The sequence below is a fragment of the Theobroma cacao genome, chromosome 3 (assembly GCF_000208745.1).
Source record: "Theobroma cacao cultivar B97-61/B2 chromosome 3, Criollo_cocoa_genome_V2, whole genome shotgun sequence".
NCBI lineage: Eukaryota > Viridiplantae > Streptophyta > Magnoliopsida > Malvales > Malvaceae > Theobroma > Theobroma cacao.
In genome coordinates this window covers 12,896,517-12,922,426 of record NC_030852.1, presented here as the reverse complement: position 1 = coordinate 12,922,426, position 25,910 = coordinate 12,896,517, and the positions used below count along the sequence as shown (strand labels likewise).

The 25,910-nt window shown below is 33.4% G+C and overlaps 1 protein-coding gene across 1 annotated transcript in view; it reads left to right on the top strand.

The window, feature by feature from the left end:
* The window catches only part of LOC18604551 (rhodanese-like domain-containing protein 8, chloroplastic), a 33,056-nt gene continuing 8,060 nt past the window's right edge, over positions 915-25,910 (top strand). Inside the window, exons 1-7 of the mRNA XM_018117963.1 lie at positions 915-1,290; positions 1,371-1,424; positions 2,250-2,399; positions 15,075-15,237; positions 20,269-20,360; positions 21,709-21,812; positions 24,735-24,774. Coding sequence (XP_017973452.1) covers positions 970-1,290; positions 1,371-1,424; positions 2,250-2,399; positions 15,075-15,237; positions 20,269-20,360; positions 21,709-21,812; positions 24,735-24,774 — 924 coding nt within the window. The 5' untranslated portion in view covers positions 915-969. The remainder of the gene's footprint in view (positions 1,291-1,370; positions 1,425-2,249; positions 2,400-15,074; positions 15,238-20,268; positions 20,361-21,708; positions 21,813-24,734; positions 24,775-25,910) is intronic.

Sequence of the window (25,910 nt, the reverse complement as noted above, 5' to 3'; positions counted from 1 at the left end):
AACTCAAGTGTACCGTTAGGTACGATACCGGGTTTCGTCTATTCTTAGGTGCTTTCCTAACATAATAACATGCTACCAGTGCATGTATGTCATGACATGTGTTTATAGGGTCGGGTTTTATATAAATTTTATAGTCTAGTTAAAGTATTTAACGGTTTACAAATTTTAATTTATAAATGAATAATAGTTAGAATAAAAATAATTATAGTAAAAATTAGTAGTTGAAAAACCTTGACATAAAACTGTAAGAATTAATGTAAAAAATTATAAAGATGAAACAAGTATTGTCAAAATATTAATGTAAATGTGTAAAATTTAACGTAACAAGTCAATTAAGTTAAAATAAATATAACGTTTATGAAAATTAAAGATTTAAATTTATATTTTGAACTAAAAGTATTTAACGGTTTATAAATTTTAATTTATAAATGAATAACAATAAAGATAAAAATAATTGTATTTAAAATAATTATTTATTAAACTAAATTTTTATTGTAATATTTATTTAAAAATTTTTCAATGATTAATATTTTATACTCGAGCATATAAATTTCAATGATTAATTTTCATAAAAATTTTGTTATTCTCTTTGTTAGTTGTTTCTCTTTAATTAAGAATTTTTATTTTTGTTTATTAAGAGTTATTTAAGTTTTTTTTAACGTATTTGATAAGTAAACAGGTTGTAATTTGTTTATTGATCAATGGCTAAAATGGAAAATCTCTAAATCTAATGGCTATAATTGATAGCCTCAGTAAAATTAGCTTACTGTAGAATTTGCCCACAAAAAGCCCTATGCATAGGGTGGGCTAGGTGGGGTTCCGGAAACGTTAGCACAATCCGGCCCACTGACACTGGACCCTATGATGTCTCTACCATATCTTCAGCTTTTGGGGTAAGGCATATATTTGTTAGCCCTTTATCTTAATTCCCCGGAAGAAGATGCGGAGAGAAAGGAGCGAAGGGGCGGGATGAGAGGCTGGTGTGCGGTTAGCTCCTCGGGTTCTCTCAGTTTGAATTTCGGCCTATACCCATCGCCAAAGGCAGCAAACGGTGCTTGTGGGTGTTGTTTCCATCATGGTTTTCCAAGGAAAGTAGTAGGAGTAAAATCCAATAATAATACGAGAAAAGTTCATCGTGCTATCTCCATCAGTTGCTGTGCATCTGCATCCAACAGCAATGATAAAGTCTGTCAAGCTGAGATTGAGAATTTCGTGGTGGTCAATTTTTATCGCTTTGTCTTCATCAAAGACCCTCAACACGAAGTTGCTAAGCACCTCACCTTCTTAAAGGTTTCTCTTGTCTTGTCTTGGCTGTCTTTTCGTTACTCTTTTCTCGTGCTCTACAAAGCATTTTTGATCCAATTTTCCAGGGTTTGAACATACACGGCCGAATCTATATAAATGAACAAGGGATTAATGCACAGGTATCTTCACTTGCTCTATTGTTTTTATTAATTAATATTTGACATTTCAATGAACAGTCAGATGCTTTAGAAGGGGACTTAAATACTGTCTTTTGGCTAAACTCCTACTTTCATATGTTACCACTTCATAATCGGCAGTTTTCTAAACTAAGCAAAAGATTTTTTGTTTTTTCTTTCTTTCTGCTAAAGCAAATGAAAGATTATAAAGGGATATGTAAGAAAGAGTAGGTTGTAAATGGTAGTTCTTGCTTGGTTTTTGATTTTGTAGAGTTATTTTCAAATATAAAAGACAAAATTTAAGTAATGTGTAATGCATATAAACCTCCTCATACACTTTTACTATGCATTTACTTGCTGTTTTTTTTGTCTCCCTGTCTTCATTCGTTCATGTCTTGGTGCTTAGCTCTAAGCAGTTTATTGATTATTTATGGAACGTAGTTTAGTTTGGTCTTTTATGTCTTTTTTATCCTTCTCTTCTTTTTCTTCAATAGCTCCTTTCTTTTAAATACTTAAGCTTTCAAATAGTATGTTGTTTTGAAAAAGCTAGGGCAGAGTAGTTCTTCAATGCAATTAAATTATTGATGACCATGCTCTAAAGTTGCAGAGCTTGGTTTACACTTAATATGGCCTACTAGATTCATTGGGCTCTGCTTGATTGATGTTTTTACTATTTACTTTTGTTTTCTTTTCATTTTTTTATTTTTTTGCAAAAATGTAGAAAGCAAATAGCAAAAGTAGCCATAAACAAAGCCTTAGTTTAATTGTATATTATTTTGTCCTTGTATATCTACTAATAATTCCTTTGTGTGCCACTTCTTTTTGCAGTACAGTGGGCCATCAGAAGAGACTTTTGCATATGTTAAATGGTTAAAAGAAGATGAAAAATTTTCTGATATACTTGTTCAGACATCTCCTGCATTGAATGGGCATACCTTTCCAAAGCTGAAGCTGCGATATAAGCCCTCACTTGTACAAGTAAGCAATATATTGATCTGTCAGTCTGTCTATGTATATTTATGGTTTATTCTTTTTTAATTTTTTGTATTCCATTTCCTTGATGTTTCTTGGTCTTCGTCATAATTGTGTTAGTCCTTCCTTTATTTGCTAATGCAGCGCACAGCATTTGCCTTAGTTAATTATTGTTATAATGCATACCTTTATGTCTTCGTAGATTTTTGTTGTATAATTTTCTTTCTCTAGATTACAATCTTGTTTGTAGATTTTCTTAAAACATTTCAATTTCTAGTTTCAGTTTTAATGCAAAACTGGCATAAAAAAGTATTAAAAAGAAAGAAAAGAAATGGAAAATACAGAGAAGGAAGAGAAATTTAGTGAAGAATTATTGTAAGAACTCAAGTGTTTGAAAAATACAGATATAGTGCTCTCCAGGGGACTTCCCAATGGTTTAATCTTGGGATTCTTAACTCGAAGGTCTCAAGTTCAAACTACTATGAAAGGAGAGACAAGGTTTATGTATTAGGTGAGGACTATTCTCTTTATATAGCCCAAGACACAATAGGTCATCTTATGCACCAAATATGACAAAGGAAGTTTCAAACAAATACCGAGTTTGTATCTGATTTTCAATAACCAAAAGAAACCTATAATGGTTTCTTTATGAGTTCATTGGAAACCATGATTTAACACTATGCAAATCAAAGTGGAAAATGAAGTATGAGTTTCTAGACGTTTGACCAAAATAGGCATGCTACAAATTCTTGGTTGGTGGTCATCCAGTATATTCTCCTTTGATAAGAAGTCTATCCCTATTAGACACTCAAAATGATTTATATTTGATGCATGAAACTTGTTGCTGGAAACTGAAGAAGATCAAACGAGGGTTATCATTTGCATTGAATATGATAGTGCTAGTAACAACCCAATTGTCTGGAACAATTTCAATCTCTTGTTACATGGAAATTCTCGCATCTTATGAGTAGAGGTGTGCACGAGTACTAAAAAGAAACAAAAGATGCAAACAAAATAAAAAAAAATCCCTATAAGGCAATAAATCCTCCAGAATGAAAAGAAGACAAAAACTTAAGTGAATGAGTTAAATGAAGTAAACATGTATCACATTCATGTATTCAGTTGAATGAAAATCATCCTTCGGCCAAATCATGAAATTTCTTGATAGCATTTCTTTTTCTCCTGATGACATCATGTTTAAGTGACTCAAATGAGGACAAAGTATTACATCCTCACAGCATTGAAATCCTAACCCAAGAAGCACCAATTCTTTTAAAAATTCAAGAAATAGCAAACTTTCATATAACCTTAGAATGCAAATTATAAATATGTTAGGTTAAGGATTCCATAGACTTAAAAATCTGAAAATTAGGTGTAAGAGAACATGATGATGAACAAAGTTATTTTAAGTAAATAAGGGGGCACTCCATGGTTAGAGCTTGTAACTTTCAACTTGGAGGTCTTGGGTTCAAATTGTAGGGAGGGGAGGTTGGTTTTAAGAAACGGGAGAGGGCTATCTCTCTTTGTATACTCCAAGCTTGATGGGCTTCTATATGTACCATATAGTAGACAACAAATCCCAGTTACCTTGTTTCTTTCATAATATAGCTGAAGCATTCAACTTAGCAATGTTAAATTACCACAATTTGTGGATGGAAAACAGTAGAAAATAGCAAATTATAGAGAAACAAAAACCCCACAATTTTCAAATAGTACTCAAATAATAACTAACATAACGTACCTCTCAAACTCATTAGAACTAGGCGATTCTTGCAACCTGATAGTATTGCTTGCATTAGATGAATCTCAGGTTTGAGTGTATGGTTTGAAATATGCCATCATAGAGGACCTATTTGCCATGAAAAGTAGATTATGCTTTTTAGTAGTTCTAGGCAATCCCAATATAATGTGTATGCTTAAATACTAAAAAGGATCATGTTGCAAAGCAAGGTATAGATGTTATTGTTTGTTTCTTAAATTTGGTTTGCTAACAAGTATAACAGCAAAAGATTATCCTAGCTAATGCGATACTTTGAAGTACATTAATAAAACTTTTCCACTATTGATGCTTTGATCTTCTCTCTACCAAAATGATTAGCTAGCTTGCCTGCCTGCATTCTTAAACTAAGAACTTCCTAAGTCAAGTATGAATAAATCCTAATCTAAGAATGCAAATCAGAAATATGTTGGGTAAAGGATTCAACAAACCTAATAACTTGAAATTAGGTGGAAGAGAACACGATGAAGAAGTACAAAATTCAGAGTTATAAACACGCTCGACTGATCTCTTCCATATATTAATGAACAACTTTATTTTAAGTAAATAACGGGACACTCCAATGGTTAGAGCTTGGAGCTTTCAACTCAGATCTTGGGTTAAAATATTGAGGAGGGGATGTTGGGTTTACGGAATGGGGGAGAGCAATCTCCCTTTGTATTGTTCAAGCTTGATGGGCTTCCAAATGTATCCAAAAGATAAGATAGTAGACAACCGAATTCTAGTTACCTTGTTTCCCTCACAACATAACTCAACCATTCAACTTAATGTTTGATTAACCTCATTTCCCCATCAATTTGTGGATGAAAGAGAGTAGAGAATAGCAAATTATGGAGAGAAAAATCCCCACAAATTTTGAATAGTACTCCAAAAACAACTAATAGAACATACCTTTCAAACGTATTCAAAGTAGGTGATTTGTGCAACCTGATAGTATCTGCATGGATGAGATAAATCTCAGGTTTTAATGTATGGAATGAAATGTGCAATCATAGAGGAACTATTTTCCCACAAAAAAGATGGAATTGTGCTTTTTATTAGATCTAGGGAATTCCAAGATAATTGTGTATGCTTAGTTACTAACAAGGCTCATGGTGCAAAGCAAGATATAGAGGTTAGTATTTTGTTTCTTAACTTTAGCTTACTAACGTGTATAATAATGAAAGATCATTCTAGCTACTCCACTCTTTAAAGAATGATAACAAAACTTACCCACTACTAAAGCAATGCTCTTATCTCTACCAAAACGACTAGTTAGCTTGCCTGCCTTCATTTTTAAACTAAGAACTTCCTAAGCTGCATTTTTAAACTAAGAGCTTCCTAGGTGAAGTATGAATTATGCATAGCTTAGTGCCTCTAAATAGGTAACTATCATGAATGACAATATTCTTATAATCCTAAGCTTGTCCACAAACCATAGGATAGATCCACCAAAAATACAAGCTACATAGTCATCCTTTATTCTATTAGAACCTACAACCGCAATCCTTAGTACTTAAAGGACTCAAGTTAACCCATAATTCTCAACACCAGAAGCATGTTTATGAATACAATTGTACTGATTAAGTTTCTTTTGAGAATGAAGATAACTCAAATACTTGGTAGTTGCAATATAGCACAAACTCGAAAAGAAACAAATAATAGTTCCAATGATGAAGAGATTGAGTCATTGCTTATAGGTTCATGTCTTGAGTTTTGCCAAGTGTTGGGACTTATAGTGAAGGAAAGCTATTAGTTGTCCCTCTTGACTTAAAAGTCAAAACTCCACCAACACCTAGAAAATAAAAAATTGCCAATATTGGTTGCTATATCATATATAGGAGGGAGGGGGCCTAATAATGTTCGTCACATTTCTATCAGTTTTGTAAAACCCCATAGATATACCAAGATATATCAGTTCTGAAAAACACCTGTAGATGTACCAAGATATAGATAAAAAAATGTCAACATATTGGATATCGATCATTTATCTTAAAAGAAGACTAAATATTAAAAACTTCATTTGGTTGTTACTTTTACTATTTTTTGATTTAGAAGCAAAAAGCAAAACATTAATTGGGCCGTGAAGTCAAATTTTTTTGAAGAATTAAAAATAAAAAATATAACTTTTTTGAGCAGCAAAATAAGAGTATGTATTTTTACATAAAACTATTATTTTTGAACATGTGCTACCGTTAAGCGATTTGCATAACTTTAGTCAAATATGAATTTTCTTTTATTAACTTTTGAGGAAGTAAAAGGCATGTAGCAATAGCAGCAAGCCGACAAGCAAATGGTGACTAGCTTATGCTTGGTGATGTGGATGATATATTAAGGAAATGCTAGAAATATCAATTAATATATTGATCCCATAGAAATTGATGCCTATAACGTCCATGATCACAAATACGTAACCTAGCAATTAACAAAAAAAAAAAGGAAAAAGAAAAGAAGAGAAAAGAAAAGAAAAGAAATGCAAGTAAAACATAAAACATGAAAACTTTGGCACTAATTAGAAGAAGGCTTCTGGTATAATTGAGTTGAAATAAACCCTTAACTGGTACCAGATTCTAATCTTGGTATCATTGACGGGTTGTCAAGCTAGAACTTGCCTACACTTTCATACCTATCTAGTTCAGTAAATTTGGATGTTGTGGAGGAGTATATGGGGATTATTAATTGTTGGAGGATAAGAGGTAACAGATGGGAAGATATTATGCGAGTATTAGATGAAATACATCATGTTTAAAGCGATGGAAAGATTAAGTAAAATTTTAAGCACAAAAAATTTGTATCGCTTTGAGTTAGGCTAAAACTAAATTATTCAATTAGAAAATGTTTATTCCTTCTTTACAAATTGCAAATTTAACATTTGCCCCCCATATCGCCAATTTTGTTACTTAGCAAATAGTATTCATGAAATTAAGTTTTTATTATTGACACTATAAACTTTAACCCATCTATTATGTATTATACACACACAAGTACATATTTATATATATTGCAATGTTAAAATATGATTAAATTCCCTGCTTTAAATGATATAATATAATTTTATATATGAACGTATAATATAGTCATTGATAGATTTTCGTATTTTGGGTCTCTATATATCCATTGATACCGATTTTTGAAACTTTACCTACCTAGGAATTATCACAAGAAACTTCAAAAAGTTTCTAAGAGTCTAAGATGTCTAACTACTAGTGCCCCGTTGAAACCCATGCCATTTCATTCACCTTGCTTGAGTGTCTGAACCATAGATTCTTCTAGGACTACCATGCCACCAACTTACTACCTCATCAATGTAGTCAACATGCACATAAATATTTTAGTTGGCATTACAATTATCATTAGTGAGCTTCTCTCTAATGCCATGCCTATACCATGCTTGCTTTTGCAGAGAACCGTTGTTTTTGAAATGTCGATTCCATTTTGAAGGTCCATTAGGTGAAACTTAGCCTTAATAGTGAGTATTTGCAATACAATACCCTTTAGTGCTCACTTAGAGATAATATGTTTAAGTATTTTTTGCTCCGGTTAGGTGGGAGTAACATTGCTTATTTAAAGTTCAAATTGTCTTAAAATACAAACAAGTTCCTCTTAGCCTTTTTGAATTGCATATTAGTAAAATAGTGTCTAATATAATAGGTTTGTGGTTGGAGCAATTTTCTATTCATGATTACTTATGGCAATTTTCTTGCACCATGAATACATACAAACCTTTCCTTCTTATATCAAATTTTGATTTTCAAATGAGCCTGATACTTTCTACAGTGTTATCAAATAAATGGACTAACCATTTGGGCTCATTAGTTAGTAACATATATTTTGGAAATTGTTTAGAGGGAAAAACAAGGCAGAGTTTTTATTCTCTGTCATAAAAAATATTATTTACAACAGCCTATATATATATATATATATATACACACACACACACACACATANTGTCATAAAAAATATTATTTACAACAGCCACTATATATATATATATATATACACACACACACACACACATATTAATCCTAAAATAGCTATAAAGCAGGAAGTTATCATAAATATAGAAAGCACAATATTAGGCCCTAATAATCAGACACAAAATACAATAATTGTTCTTAAAATTATTTCTAAAAATTCTCTACTAAACATTAGTCAACACTCCCCCTCAAGTTGGTGTATAGATGTCACACATGCCCAACTTACGACATAGGCTTTGTCTGGTCTGGTGTGTGAGAGGTAAATCAATCTCCCAGCCATCCTCTGATAACGGCCTAAATCAATTGACTCACCAACTCCTACTTGTAGTTTGTGTTTAGATTCAATAAGAGAGTCTGTAGGTTTACATCCCAACATACCGATTTCTTTAAGTAGATCCAAAATATATTTCCTTTGAGAAATTAAGATTCCCTTATCAGATCTGGCAACCTCTATTGCAAGGAAATATTGACAACTTACCCAAGTCCTTAATCTCAAACTCTTGAGCTAAAAGTTTTCTGAGTCGAGCAATCTCTTCCTTATCATCTGCAGTCATAGCTATATCATCGACATAAACAATAAGTAATGTGATCTTACCATAAACTATTAGTTTTGCTTTGATGATATCCAAATGAGATCCTTGCCTTATTGAACCTATTGAACCATGCCTTGAGTGACTGCTTCAAACCATATAATACCTTTTTTAATCTACGAACCTTCCCTTTAGTCTTCTCATCATCAAATCTTGGACGAATTTTCATATACACCTCTTCCTCCAAGTCTCCATGTAGGAAGGCATTCTTGACATCAAACTGTTGTAGGTCCCAATCAAGGTTAGCTGCACATGATAACATGATTCGCATTCTTGACATCAAATTGTTGTAGGTCTCAATCAAGGTTAGCTGCACATGATAACATGATTCTGATAGTATTCATTTTTGCAACAGGAGTAAATTTCTCTTGATTGTCCACCCCATAGGTCTGGGTGAAGCCCTTTACAACTAATCTAGCTTTGTACCTTTCGATTGAACCATCTGCTTTATGTTTCACTGTAATTACCTATTTGCATCCAACTACTTTCTTTCCCAATGGGGGAGTAACAAGTTCCCATGTTTCATTTTTTGCCAAAGCCTTCATCGCTTCAACCATTGCCTGTTTCCATTTTGGATCATGATATGCTTCTTGCCTACCTTGTGGGATATAAATGGAAGAAACAGACAATATAAAGGCTCAAAAGGAAGGGGACAAAGAATCATAGGAAACAAAGTTAAGAAATAGGATGTTTAGTACAAGCTTTGACTCTTTTTTTGATAGCAATAGGAACATCAAGATCATTAGCAATGGAATTAGAATTAGATCAATCAGAAGTTAAAGGAGACTTATCACATGTATTTTTAGGGACTGAACTCAAAGATGGCGCTTGACCAGTTATTACATGTTTGATGGCTAGATTTGTCTTGTCCCGTTGTGTGTAGGTTTCAAATATGGCCTATCCAATTGCTCAGTTTTAGCTTGTTCCTTGTCATAATCTCTGGGATTTTGACTAAAAAATTATATAGGGGCAGGTGCTATTTTCCTCCACCTCTGCCTCCTTATTCTCCCCTTGAAAAGGTGACTGAGGTGTATAAAAATAAGGATTAGACTCCCTAAAGGCAACATCCATACTTACTGAGTACTTTTGTGAGGGTGGATGATAAGACTTATATCCCTTTTGAGTTGCAGAGTAGCCAACAAACACACATTTAAGGGCCTCGGGTCCTAACTTACCTACATTCCTTTTGTGAACAAAACACACAACAAAAAATTTTTGGAGGAACAGTATATGAATTACTATCTTGTAGAACTTCTAAAGGACTCTTAAAATTAAGCGTTTTTAGGGGCATTCTGTTAAGAAGGTATGCGGTTGAAAGTACTACATCACCCCCATAAACCTTTGGAACATTCATAATAAACATCAGAGATCGAGCCACTTCTAATAAATGCCTGTTCATCCTTTCAGGCACTCCATTTTGTGCAGTAGTGTACACACAACGAGTTTGGTGCAATATTCCATTGGAATCTAGATATGCACTAAAAACACCATCCATGTATTCTATACTATTGTTGGTTCTCAGAATCTTAACCTTGGCGTCAAATTGTGTACAAATCATTTTGTGAAATAGCTGAAAACAAGTAAAAACCTCATTCTTTGCTTTCATCAAATAAACCCAAGTTAATCTAGTGCATCAATTGATAAAGGTAGCAAACCATCTATAACTGGATAGAGAAATTGTTCGATTAGGTCCCCGTGCGTTAGAATGAATAATCATAAAGGGAATTGAACTCTCATTATTAATTGAAGGATAAGAATGTCTAGCGTGTTTAGCAAATTCACTAGCATCACAAAATAATAAATCCAACTTGCGTTGTTTAAACAAACTAGGATATAATCTTTCTAAAGCATAGGATATAATCATCTATGCCACTGGATTATTTCTTAGTTAACATTCATAGATTCTTCTAGCAGGGCTCAAGTTATACTAGGAATCAAGGTAATGCAACCTTCCTCTAGTAGATACAAGCCATCTTGCAGTCTACCAAAGCCAATCGTTTTCCCTTTTTTCAGGTCTTGAAAAACACAATGGGTAGGAAAGAATTCAATTTTGCAATCAAGTGCTTTTGTAATTGAACTAATAGTTAAAAGGCTAATAGGAAAACTAGGAACATGAAGGACTGAAGATAGATTAATGGTGGGAGTACATTTAACAGAACCTGTTCCAGATATAGAGGCTAAAAATCCATCCGATATACGGACTTTACCATTGTCTGAACATGGAGAATAAGTTAAGAATTTATTGGAAGAGCCTGTCATATGTTTGTTTGCTTTATAATCTATAATCCATGAATCATTATGAGTATCAAGATTGGCAAAAAAAGTAGTAACTATGTTTACAAAATTGGAGGAAGCAACTATGGTTGATAGAGAATCAAGATGAGACAGAAGACGCCGTAGGGTTTGTACTTCGTTGGAAAGACTCCCAGTATTAGTTGTCTCTCTAGGTATTTCTACTGGTTTCGATAGGTTTGCTTGTGGTCTTGTTGAGATCATCCGTTTACCTCCACGACCCCTAGTTGGTCGACCATTCAGCTTCCAACAATTCTCCTTCATATGCCTGGGCTTCCCACAATAATCACAGTGTAAATGATCCTTGTTTGGTGGACCTTGGTTACTGACCTTTAGCTACTCACGAAAGGAATAGGCAACTAACCTTGCCTTGTCTATTGAAACTGTGTGTATTAAGGAACTTCTTCAACTTTCTTCTTGCTACACATATGAATAGGTTTTTGCCTTAAAGAAGGCAAAGGATTCTTACCAAGTACCTGAACTCGTATTTGATCATATTCCATATTTAGACCAGCAAGAAAAATCATATATGCATTCCTTTTCCACTAAATTCTGGAATTTTGCTGCATCTTTAGAACATGCTGTTTGGAAATCTTGGTAATAGTTGAGTTCCTGCCATAAACTACTCAATTCAGCAAAGTATTGAGCAATTGTCATCTCACCCTGTTTCATCTTATGTACCTTATTCCGCAATTCATAAATCTGTGCATCATTGCCCACTTGAGAATAGGTTTGAGATGCTGCATTTGAAATCTTAGATGCATTATTTAGTAATAGATAACCTTAGGCAATTTGAGGTTACATGGAATTAATGAGCCATGACATTACAAGAGAGTTTTCAGATTCCCACAATCTCTAGTTTTTGTTTATCCCCAGTAACATATCCTTTCAGACCTCTAGCTTGGATGAGCGATAGACAAGATCTTGACCATGCAAGATAATTAGTTCCATCTAGCTTTACGGGACTGATTGTTTTTTTTTTTGAAAATACGGGACTGATTTGGAATGAGGGATTCTCACCGATTAAACCAACCTTATTCTCAGCAGCCGTTTTCTTCCCATGAGCCATGTTTTGAAACACTGCAGGAAAAACGAACAAACTCCTCACTAAATACCCAGTCAAGCAAGGCTTCTGGTGGCTGTCAAGGATAGTAGACAAGATTCCCTTACTGCCGAGCGTTAAAAAATATAACTTCTTTAATCGGCAGAAGCTCTGATAACAAGAGAGTATTTTTATTGTCATAAAGATATTATTTACAGCAGCCTATATATATACATGTTAACCCTAAAACAGGAAGTTATCACAAATATAGAAAGCATAATATTAGGCCTTAATAATCAGACACAAAATACATTAATTATTTCAAAAATTATTCCTAAAAAATCTCTACCAAACACTAGTCAGCATAAATTTTAGGTGAACATTTTGTGGAGGATAATGTAGATAAGCTAGTCAAGCAACACAGTAGAACACCTTAATCAGATAAACTTAGGATATCTTTCCCATTCCTAGAACCGCTATGTCCATTGATAAGAATAGTCTTTCTCTAAGCAAGGCATTTAGTGATTCCCTAGATTTTATGATTTATTAGAAAACAAAGTCTTTCATAAATTGTGTGCAATGAAAGTTGATGCAAGTTGGTGATTGATGGGGATAATATAATAAATGCCTTGCTTAAGAATCTTTGGTTGAATGATCTTAATGTGATGATACTTTTAGGTTTAGGAATACTGTTGAGCTTACCATTTTTAAATTCAACTAAAATATTCACCTAAATCCAGGTCCACAACCAAGTCATTCATTGAGCTTGTGATTGAAAGTATTTTGAATAAACTGCAACATAAAGATTTTAAGAATAAAAGCTTGAAGGATGAAAATGTGCCTATAGTTGTGGTGAGAGGTACTATTTTAAACATAAGAATAATGGTCGATTTTGGTGAACAGAATGCAGGATAGAAAGAATTAATGATGGGGAATCGGTCAGGCTTTTTATATTATTAGGGTTATTTTTTAGCAAGGTTATATTTGGTATTTATTAGAGGGAAAAACTGAGATTGGCAGAAACTATTAGGGAGAATAAGAAATAGGAAGAGAAACAAAAGAACTACGGTGAGAAAACCGTAAAGAATTAGTAGGGGATAAAATCGAAATATTAAATATCTCAAAAATCCATCATTTAAAAGCTAAATGAAAGTAAAATAGCATAGATATATTTATAAGCTAATTCTTAAATCCTAATAATATGCAAAATTCCAAATATAGCCCTGAAAATTATGTAAAATACTAATTAATGAAAAAATAACTTAAAAGCTAAATATATGTATGAATAACAATCAAACCTGTAAGATTTGAAAAAAAGTGCTACATAAATTGATTGTTTATCTAGCGTATTTCCATCTATTAGTGGTCTCAATCTTGTTCCTCTAATTTGTTGGGAAGTATCATAAGTAACAAGTGTGAGGTTATTGCAGTGAAGATTCAAGAGGTTTAGGGACCTGAAGAGAGACTTTCACTAGTTGTTGAGATCCTTGAGGAAGAAAAGGAAAATGCTGTAGAACAAAGAAAATTTGGTAAGCAAGAGGTGCTAGGTAAACAGCCACTTGAAGAATTAGAGGCGTAACCAAATTTTGAAATGGAAAATACTGAGAATATACAAGTTGGACTTGAAATGTTAAAGATCAAGTTAATGGTTGTCCAATTAAAACAGGAGTTTAGGAATGTTGTGCCTAATGAAGATTCATCCATTGCTTTTATTCTTTCAGATGCGGAGATCAAGCCTGTGGCTATCACATCAAATGGGGAATTTGGTCAAAAACATTATATTACTTCATTATACCATTGGTTTTCAAGAATGAGATGCAAGTGACTTTGTGATGTTTGTGTTGCAAAAAAGAATGTGTTTGACGCTGCTATTCATGGGATAGATAGAAAGTTCTTTTACTCCAACAGTTAAAAAAGTCAATCTTGAGTTCTCTTTGACAAGGGGAGAATGATGTTGGATAGAGGGAAGTTGCCTGAGGGATTAAACTATTTAAGATTTTCCTTGCAGAGTCATATTTTATGTGCTTAATTGTAAGTTTTATAAATATTTATTATGTTTTAGATTATTTAGGCTATTGTTACATTAATTAAGTTCTCTAGAGTTATTTGGATTTGGGGATTTTGACAATTGAGTAATTGGAATTGGCTTCCATCTTGTTGGTTCTATCTCTCCCTTCGATTTTCTTTATGCTCCCTACTTTCATTTTCTTCACCTTTCCCACTAATTTCAGTTTCAGTCTGGAAGTTTATGAGGGAAACATAATAATAATAATGATGGTGCGTGCTATGGATAATTTTCCGATCCGTTCTGGAAGAAAAGATCCATTTGACTGTATTTGGCTTTAAACTACATATACCAATTGATTTTCCTTTTCCATTTGTTTCTTATCCTTCTGATCTTGCAGAATCCTTTGCCCTACATGTTACTGATGTTATTGTTTGGTTTAATGGAAAATTGTTGAGTAATGCAGATTATAAACTTGCTACTGATGTGCATCATAGGATGAGGAACTTAGTATTGTTGATAGAGTCATGTGTTATAAGATTTGAGAGAGTTTTTAGCATATTTTTTATAATTTTTAGTCAAAATTAATTAAAATTATCTGAAATAAATATACATTTATATATATAATATCTTTTTATTGGCATCAGTTACCGTGCCTGTATCCTCATTCTTTTTTTAAAATTGTTGTATCACCTTAGACATGTCCTGTCTTTACCTGTATCCATGCTTCTAGATGTGCCCTTGCACTATGGATGATTAGGATTGAATTATTGTAGAATTGTCATAAAAAATAATTATAGGTGATTTGAGCTCCCAGTTTTTGATTTGTTTATATGATTGATTAAACAGTGTAGTATTAAATGGTATTTGAAAATAATGTTATTCTTTGAATTTGCTTAGTGAATAATTCTTCATCCTTTTGTAAGTACTTTTGTATATTTCTCTCCCCTTGTATTTTTCTGCATCAATGAAGGATCATCCTGATTACAGTTTTTTTTTTTTTTTTTTTTTTTTTTAAGTTTGAAGGGGGAGTTTCTCACCTGCCTTTGCTTGATCCATCAATGCGAGCTACACCTCTAGCACCATCTGAATGGAGAGAAAGATTGGAAGCAGTAGATAACAATGACAAGGCGTCAAATTCAAATCCTAGTACAGACTATATTCTGTTGGACGTGAGAAACGGTATTTGCAAATCTCTTGATCTGGACTCTGATAGATGGAATTCAGACATCTCATGGATATTTTTTGTTGTTGCACTTATTGTTATTTTAGTGGTTCTGTGTGGCTTTGTTAATTGGAAAAGTGGTGGTATACTTCGTAATTTTTAAACAAAAATCTAGGTGACCACCCAAATCCCATTATGTGCACGATTGTTCTTGAAGATGAATATGGAACTTGTTTATCCATCAACTAAGCTATAGATAGAATGTCATTTAAAACTGTCAAACGTTTTGCATTATTGCATAAATGAATAGAAAAGGTGAAGGACGTTTGTCTTTCAAGTAATACATGCAAAAAGGATTCCAGAAAAGAAATTGGATACGGTTGTTGACAATATTCTGCTGTCCATTTGGCTTTTCTGGTTTTCTATGCTACGTTTCACCTGACTGTCTGACATAGGATTGCCCTTGTGCCTGATAAAATGGGTATCTGGAACTCTGCAACACATGATAATGTAATATTGTAAGGATCGATGTAATTTCAAAAAATATCATAATTTTAATGATACACAAATAAATGCTATAATGAGATAAAAATGATGGCTTGGCTGGAAAGAGTTTTTGATGAGGCAGAGGAGACTAGATTTTGCAGAGAATTAGATGATGATACAGAAGAAGTAGAGACATCATTCTGACATCTTTCTGTGAATTTTGCAATTGTGTTGAAAGGGGTTATGTATCAAGGTCTTAATGAGACACTGATTTCAGAAAGGAAGTGAAATGCTTCTTTAATTGCTGTGATACCTTAGAAAATAGGTGCTTCACTTGGAGCAAGATTAGAGATGAGAAAAAAACACAAACCAGAGTTAAGGTTGACTTAATGAGAATTTAGGGAGATAGCAATAGACATCAATCAGAGCTGAAAGGCTGGTCTTCTGATTTTTAGTGTTAGGAAATGGAGGGAACAAGTTCTGCAGTATTGGTGCTTAAAAGCTGAAAAATCTCAATTAGAGTACTTTAAATAACACAAAACTTTAATATATAAATACTCCTAGACCTTTAAATAAGCCTTATCCATGTCGTTTAAAAAAACCCCCTAATGCAAACCTGCTATGGTAACAAGAGCAGCAGAGTAAAAATTGTCTTGCTACAGTAGTGCAAACTGTGACCACATTTATTTAATTCATGCTGCTATATAATTAGGCTTGCTAATGTAGTTGTTAGCAGCCTCGTGGAAGAAGCATTCCCACATAAGTTAATGCAGGTCAAAGGGACAGTGTGCATGGATTTTTAAATATTTGCAGGTAGATGGATTCTAGGTTTGATTTAGGTCATGAAATACCAGGCCTTGAGAAGGGATCCGGGGGATAACATTTAAATTGGTCTGGATTGGGTGATGACAAGGCTTTCTAATGGACTTTTTCTGGCTAGTTGATTTGGGCCTGTGTTCAATAACTGTCTTTCCATGCATTTTACATGTGCAAACTTGTGCGTGACCTTATTAGTTATGGATAGGTAGAGCTTGTTGTTTTTATGGGCGTCTCGTTTGTAGAATCCTCCTTTCATTGGATTCAGTGTCTAATGCAGTTGAATGGGGGGGATAGGTGACTGTTTTTATTGACCAAGTGGATAATGTGTTGGTTGATTAGATCAATGTTTGAGTCTCTCTATTTTGTATAGTTTGACTATTATACATGAGTTTCAAAAGGTTTTGACTTAAGGGCTTCATCTGAATATCTGTGAACTTGTGCTGTTAGTGAAAGGAATGAATGAGAGCATTCTTTTCTTCCTAATATGTGCCACACCGAAATCACTTTTCTCCTTGCTAGAGAATTGATTATCTCTTCCCCATAGACTGACAGCTCTTAGGGTTTTAAACCTTTTTCTTCCCTTTCTGTTATCATGCAAAAGCATGATTTAACGCCCACAAAACCTTGACTGGCTGAATGTTAGTTGTGTATTTTTCCAATTTTTTCTTCTTTTGTGAGGGTCTCTCATCTCCCTTGTTTCTCTTCAAGTATTTCATATACCATAAAATTACTATTTTTAGATTTTGAGTGATTAAGAATTTAGCAACTGTTCTGTATTTGGGTAATGTATGCAAGTTTTTATTCTAAAGATAGTTATCGTGCAAAATTGTAGATTGTTTTCCATTTTGCTTCTTAAATGATAGCCTTCATTTTTGCATCATTTTTTGCAAATTATAATTTTTTTTTTCTCAAAGGTTTTATTTTCAAAGCGAATAGATAGAAAGGCTTTACTTGTATTTTAAATTTGTCTTTTACCTATACCATGCTCCCTTTGCTAGGGTACAGGTGTCAATGTGTGGGTTGGCTTGAGGGGCAGTTATCTATTTCTGCTTCTTCAACGGTGAACAAACTTTTTGCATTTCTTTTTGCAAATTATATTTTTATTATTTCTATTTTCTGTTTATTTTGGCTTGAGGTGCACTTATTTTTGTTGAACTCATGAATTTGTAACATCAACAGACCTCATGAAAATGGTTAAAATAAAATCTAGGTGTACTCAAGTATTAAGAATTGATTCAAATAGTGTTAAATTGAGATCAACTGCGTGGATTGTTTAATTTCTGTTTGCATTATCAACTACATGGATTTTTTAACTTCTGTTTGCATAATGAAAGACCTTGCTCTGTATAAGCAGTTATGGATTGTTTAATTTTGTATGCTTTTTTTTTTTTTTGCTTTTCTCCTCCTTTTTCCTTTTTGAAAAAACCTACACTTTGGTAAAGATCCACCCTTTGAGCAATTTTTTGTGCTTCTGAAAAAGCAATATGCTCTTAGTTTTAGCATAGACAGGTATTAAATAATTTCTCTAGTTAGGATGAGTGGCCAATCAATTTTGCCATAGATGAACTGGTTTCCTCTTTGATCTATTTATTTGGAAGCTCAACTTCTTCGCAAATGCTGTAAGTACTTAATTAGTCAACTCACTGGAGCAAAATGTTCATTTTAATCCTTGTACTCCAATTTTGGTTAATTTGATCAGTGTACTTTCAAATGTGTTTAATCAAGGACAATTGATAATACCGTTAAAGGAATCCTTTAATTCTGAAGACGAGGCAATGACAAGGTGCTGACATGCCAATAATGTGGCTTTTTAAAATATTATTTTTGCTGATGATGAATTTTTGAAAGAGAGTTAATCAAGTAGATGACATGTCAAAAAAACACACAACTGAATTATGCCACGAGTCTACAAAAAATACCATGTCAATTTTCTTTTTATTTTAAATTTTTCTAAGGTTTTTTAATTTTTGAATTAAAAGATTCCAAAAATCTAAAAGCAAAAAAAATCGAAGAAACCAGAAAACTAAAAAATTAAAATAAATTCAAAGAGAGATGGCAAGAGAGGGAAGGAGAGGAAGGGAAGAGTGAGAAGGGATGGGGCAGGGGAGGGCTGGCCAGATTGGCAACAGTTGCTGCTCCCCTCCCCTTCCCTTCTCGCTTTGTTCCTTCCTCTTTTCCTCTTTCTTCCCATTTATATAAATCTTTTTCTTCATTTTCATTTTTCTTTTTTACTTTTAGAAAAATAAAATTTTGAAAAGAAAAAACAGAAATAAAAAATGACCTGGAATTTTTAGACACATGGATTTTATTTATTTTATTCTACCCTTGGTGCCTTGTGGCAAATGGCAAAAAAAGGCTACATGTCTTTGATTTTTTGTGAATTTTTTTAATTTCCAAAGTTTACATGTCAACAAAAATGTTTTAAGAATCATGTCATTGACTTGTTAACGAAACTCATCATGTAAGTGCCTTGTTATTGCCACATCATAAGATTTAACGGATTCTTTTAATGGTGTTATCTATTGTCCTTGATTTAAGACATGTTTGAAATTACTTAGATCAAATTAACCAAAGTTGGAGTAGAGGGACTTAAATAAACATTTTGCTCTAGCGTAGGGACTTGTCCAATACTTATACCCTTCATTAATTTCCTGAAGTGAATTCCTCTAGTTATTGTTATAACTAAGAATAATTTTGAGTCTTTCCTAAATCCTTATTTGTTCCTTATATATTGATCTATGTTTGTACAGAATCTGCAATGGAGAATGTAGTAAATTCTAATGCTAAATAGAATTATAGGATTACAAAAGAAATTGTATCTGTTTAAAAGGCAGATAGTCACTCTTGTAATGAATACCGACTTGCGTACTTACTATAACTCATGGAAATAATGAACTACAAAGTGATCATTATGGGACTGTAATGATTGGTTCAGGTATCATTTCGTTGATGAACATTTCTTGTTTTGCGATTGAGGCACTAGATTTTAGCGGTAGAGAACTGCCTACTCTCCATTAGGCTCTTAAACAAAGGTTATAGTCATTCATCATGGGAAGGGTAGCAACTGGAGGCAATTAGTAAGGCTGTAAATGAATTGATCATTTTTTTGAGAATGTTAGATGACCCACTCAATTCGTTTTTTTTTAAGGAGCATAAGGGGTTGGGACAAATTTTATGGTTATAAATTTGTTGATATAGGTGTTTGGAGTGTACTAGTTTGGAGTGATTTCTGGTGTATGAAGCTCTATAGTCAGCTTTTTGTTTGTTTTTTCCTTATTCCTAGATTAGAAACTGGAGTTTAGAGAGGGACTGTCAAAGTTTTGAATGATCTTCACTTTTCTGCTTCCAGTATGAAGCTTCAGTATGTGGCTGCATGAAAGTCACTCTTGAAACCAACTTTGATGACCTTGTTACATTTATTGGGTGTGAGTGCATGTCATAAAAATGATGTTAGCTCTGCCATAACTAAGGTATTACAGTCATAGCCTGACTGGCACCCATACATCTCTAAGAGATTCCTGAATTCAAATTTCTCTTCTTCCAATTAACAGTTGAAAAAATAAACGGTTAAATATGTCTCAAGTTGAATTGGAGCCACGATCAAAGAGCAATCAGAAAATGGAGTACAAGTTGAGTTTTGGATAACTATTAGAAAAGCAATTGTTTATTATAGAATTCTTATATAATGCTTTATCATTAATCTTTCATAAAAGTTTGAAGACATTGGGATTCCTTGAATTCAGGTTATGAATGGGATATTGGTCATTTTCAAGGTGCTCAACGACCAGATGTGGACTGCTTTAGGAGAACTTCATTTGGGCTTTCTCCAATTGAGGTAAGCTTGTATGATGTTAATTTGATGACTTCAAATTTTGGTTTGAACTTTTAAACATGGGGTCATGTTTAGATGTTGAGAGGGTTTTTCTTAAACAGTTTTGCATTGGCCTTCGAAATTCATAAATATAACAATTAAACCAACTTAGAAATCCTGTTGTAAAGAAAAAGCAAGATTAAGAAAACTTTAGATTGGAAAATTTTGGAAGGTTCAAAATTGGACAAACAGGTCATACTTGGATTTAGGTGATGAATTTATAGAAGTATTCTCCTAAGAAATAAAGTGGTAAACTTGTTGCAGAGAGTTTACATGATGTGGAGTTAGTAGGCTTTGCCACAGTATCTGTAAAGCTTTCCTTTTACTGCACTGATGCATTGCATAAATTAGAAGTTTCAAACTATGGGTGTAGAGAGACAGACTCAAGTAGGTACTGGAAGCAGATACTTGATACTTTTAGTTTTTTGCCTGGACTTCATCGGGTTTTCTTGACTCTATGATGGTCTTTATGGTCTTGTGCCCTGCCACTGGATTGTTTATGCCATTGTCATGAAACACTGATAGGATAAGTGGTGATAAAAAAATAAATTCATTGTGTCTCCTTCATGCCATAGTTTTAATTGATTTTCTCAGGTTTTTTTCTGTGATCTGCAATTTAATAGCTAAAACTTTTAGATGTTTGTAGTTTATCCTAATTACTGAGAAGTATACTCAGGATGTATTTTCTGGCAATTTTATGCCAAGCAGAAGCTCATAGGTGTCATAGTTATGAAATTTGCTATATGTTTGGTACCTACCTCCAAGTAAACCAAAGAAAAAGCAAGCCTTATTCACTAAAACAGTTTTCCTTGCATATATGCTGTATTTGTTATTATGTTTATTTATCTACCTTTTTGTTAGAGAGTTGGAAAACAATAAACTGGGAACAAAAGTTATAATTGAACAAACATGGAAAGAAAATTTAGTATATCCAGAGTGCAATCTTCAGCAGGCTTGATGTTATAAAAAGCTGTCCTCCAGTTGTAAAAGGAAAAGCTGGCTGTATACCTACTTAAGGTTTTGGAAAAGGAACAGCTGACCTCCTTTTGGAAGAGTCTACCTACACCTGAAAGGTACAAGGCATAATTATCTAGTGAAAGACTGATTCAGCACATTGTTGTCAACTGTTGTTATATCTTACATCAATGAAGTGTTTTATTGAAAAAAATATACATATTTGGGGTTCAACTTCCTGCCATAGTGGCAATGTGATATGGATCATTCTTTTCTTTTCCTTTTTCTTCTTTCTTTTCTAGGCTCTTGTTTCGTTGGTTATGAATGTAGTCCATTATCTCAACTCTGTTTTTTGCAGGGTGTTGCTTCAGATCTCCTATCAAATGTTGATAAACAAAAAACTAATATAATGATGTATTGTACTGGGGGTATTCGTTGCGATGTATATTCTACAATCCTAAGGTAACCAGCTGTTCTTTTCCTTTTCTTTCGTTTCTATAACATTTATGTTTGCAATTTGTAAGGCTTTATATGAAAATTTAAAAATACATGATTCTGAAAAGGATTTTAAAACAATTAAAAACTTAAACATGCACATCAAATTACGTATCTTATATTTCAACGATAAAGACAATTTAAAATAAAAATTAAGAAAGTAAAGGAATGACTTAGGCTTAAGTAGGTATCTCACTTGCATAATATCTTAATGCTAACTAATGCAGTTGATGTACTTTTTGCATGACTTCTCCAAGATATAACAGTCCAACATCACTCCATCATAAACTCTAAGAGTCTTCACTACCCAAAGAGTAAGGCCATGTTTTGTTGGGTGGCTAGGAAGCATAGAAACGGACATAGGGTCCAATACAACATAAAACGGACATGATGATATGGAAAATTTTGAAAAATTAGGACATGACATGTCTTGATAGGACAATAAAAATATTATGCGTGTTTTTGTATACGTGCTCGTGGGTCTGTGTGCACACATGCTCTTTTGTGTCTGTGTGTGCACATGGGTGTGTGTGTACTTAATTAATTGTAACTAGGTAGGCATTGAACTATTTTAATATAAGTAAAATCAATTTAAAACATTTTATATTACACTAATCTTAGTTATATTTTGTAAATAGGCTGCATAGCCTTCAAGTTTGGGCTTTTAAAGTTTAAATAAGTTAAGACCAAATGCTATGGGCCAACAAGCTTCAAAATCTTTTAGACTGAACCCATACTATATGCCCCATGGTACATAAGTTACTTTTTGTTGTTACACAAAACCTAATTAGTACCACTTTACTCTTTGAAACCCTAGTCGAATTGTACCCAGAAGCCCCCTTTTACCATTTCCTCCCTCTTTTCTACTTCGATGAATTACATCAATATTATGCTAGTAAAATCACAATGGCCTTTGTGATGCTCAGGCCAACCCTCTCTCCATTTCTATGCATTCCAAAACACCACCTTCTTGACAAGGAAGGTCTAAATAATATTATTTTTTATTTGTTTGCTATATTTGGTTGCCTCGTATATGTATTTATTGTACCAGAGGTGTGTCCATGTCAAACACGGACATGATACTGATACACGAGGGGGTGAGGTGTGTCCATGCTCCACAATTGGGTGGCATAGCTAGGCTATTCTTTTGTTCTATCCCATGAAGAACGTCTATTTTGTCATTTGGTTCAATTTTTGGCTTAAAATAGTTACTTCACAAAATGATCTATTCTTGATTATCTCAGAAAATCCATTCCAAAACACCACCTTGACAAGGAAGAGCTATTTCGTGTTAACAAGGAATTTACTTCTACACTAAGTTTTGGATGATTTTGCTTCTCTACATTTTGGTAATTCCCATCTTGTCCTCATCCTAGGAAAGATAAGGGATCATCGAAAAGTTGTTGATGACCACTTTGAATAATCATATAATGCCCCTTCTCTCTAGTTATTGATTTGTCGGGGTGAGAGTTACTGTTGCACCAGATCAGGTACTAGTGACAATGTGATTGCACCAATCTGGCATCCCAACATCTTTGATCTTAGTCATTGGCATCGGTGCGTGGTTACCAATCCCTCTCACTGATTGCGACTGATGGTACTAATGACTAGATTGTTGCAAAGGGTAGAGAGAAGGGAACACAAAGTTAGAAAGGGGAAAGAAAGGGAAAACAAAGAAAGACAAGAAGGAATAGCAAAAAATGAAGAAAAAGAGAAAATAGAGATAATAGGCGAAAGATAATAAAGGCGTGCTTGGTTGGGCACTTATTCTCATTCCTGAGATAAAGCTGCATTTGGTTCAATGGAATGAATATTTTTCGGAATAACCATTTCAAGGGAAGCTTGAATAGCCATTATCAAAGCCCCCCTTGGTAATGGCTATTCTAAATTGTTGGGAATAAGATACTCATGTATTATTCCAACCACTTGACACCTTTAGTTTCTTGCTTGAGTCAAGTCCCATCAACCAAAGCATGAGATACTCATGTATCGCATTTCCACTCTATTCTAGTCATATGGAATAGCTATTCTATCCCTACCCTATTCCGTAAACTAGACTTGGTTTATAGAGCTCAATAGGACAAAACCTTTTTTGGATTCAATAGCTTATCTAAATACTACTAATGTAAAAGGCTAATTAAATCAATATGGACAAGGGAGCAAGGTGTATATAGGATGTGTAAACAATGGTAGATTAGGCTTATGGTCTTACACTTTACAACTCATTTAAGTAGAGAATTAAGCATTATTATTTGGTAGGGTAGTAACCTACTTTCAAGATATATATTTTTAATGTCTAGTTTCACCTTTTCAAAGTTGAGCCTAAATCACATTAACTATAGCCCACTCTTCAAGTCCAAAGAAAACTTTTTTAAAAATTTCTATTAAAATGCCCTATTATCCAACAAAATAACAATTTGTTAGATCAATGTAGATTTGTTTTGTAGTTTAGCTCTCCACTCTTCATTTTACCTCTAATGATAAAAATGTTGTATTAGTACTTGAGTACTAGGCAACTTAAGTTTTGGCTTGCAATAAATATTATGGATGCTTAAGAAAATTTTTAAAACCTAGGCATTATAATGCAGTTTTTATAACATTCATGTATTTAAGCATGTTAGACTGTTTTTGCTAATTAGAATGGAAATGTATGCTTGCAATGATAGGAAGTTCAAGATTGTGCATTCTCAAATGGGTACATGGAAATTTGGAATGATGGAAGAATATTAGTGTAGCTTCTTGATAAGGATGGAATGCCCAATCAAGGGATGATCTAACTTCTACTTATCACTAATAAAATATTTATGAAATGTCACTGTGGTTAAATTACTCTGCAAATCAATGTACTAGAGAAAATTGTCAACTCTAATGAGGTATATTTTATGTTAGACAACAGGGTTTTCAAAATTTGTACACCGTGGAGGGAGGGGTTTCTCATTACCTCAAAACTGAAGGTCCTGTGAAATGGGTTGGGAACTTATTCACATTTGACTCTCGTCTTTCTCTTCCACCATCTACTTATAATGAAGAAACCTTGATTGAAGCCAGCATGACTCAACAAGCTCTTGAGAATGATAAATTTGCTAAATGCTATGTTTGTGGTTCACAAGTTTCTGAGTTAAGGCATCGCAACTGTGCAAATCTCGACTGTAACCTTCTTTTCCTGTAAGTTTTGGTTTATATATATTTTTTAAATAATTTTTTGGCTGAATTTCTCCCTTTTATAGTGTATTTGGCATGCATAAGCTATGAAGATGTAGTTCGTGCTAGATACATATGGACCCCAAATTAAAACCTCAACAAGTGATCGTGGTTGTTGTTTGTGTTTGATGGAAATACATGTGGTTGTTAGAAAAATAGCCATTAAAAATAATCCAATCTAGTATATATCCTATTGTGGTTTTAGTAGTTGGAATTAAATCTCTAGACCATTGGGAATTTTTTGAAAGATAATGCATAGATGGTAGCCGATGCATGAGTTTAGGAGCTGAAACTTCTGATCTTGATGGTGGAAAAGGATGCTTAGCTCATGGGAAATTATATTTCATTTGTAGTAAGTCCTTTTTGCTTTCTGTCAATTGTTTGAACTTTTAGCTTTCTACTTTTATCTTTTAGCTGTCATGCTTGAGGTTCTTTAGAACTTAGTCCAATTTGTTTAGGTGTAGTATTTTTGATTTATCCATAGTTTATGACATTAGGAAGCCACGGTGAAGGATGAGCTACATTGAAAAACAAAAATATGCTAAAATGAATGATAATATCTTATAGACTTGTGAAAAAAAAATTTAAGCAAAGTTAAAGATGACGAGATTGTTGTTCTTCGAAGCATTTTTTCTCTCAAGTGACTTCTATATGTTGTTTGGATACATGTAATATTCTACAATAGAAGCTTTATGTTTATAAAGATCGCAATGTGAACTCCATAAAATAAAAATTGTATTGGAAACGTTATATATAGAGATTGGATGGGACTAATTGAGTTTGGATTTTGGGTCACTTCATACCGGACTATAACTTAAAGTCATCTTGAGTTTAGGTTAGTTGGTGTGGTTAACTTGTATTGCA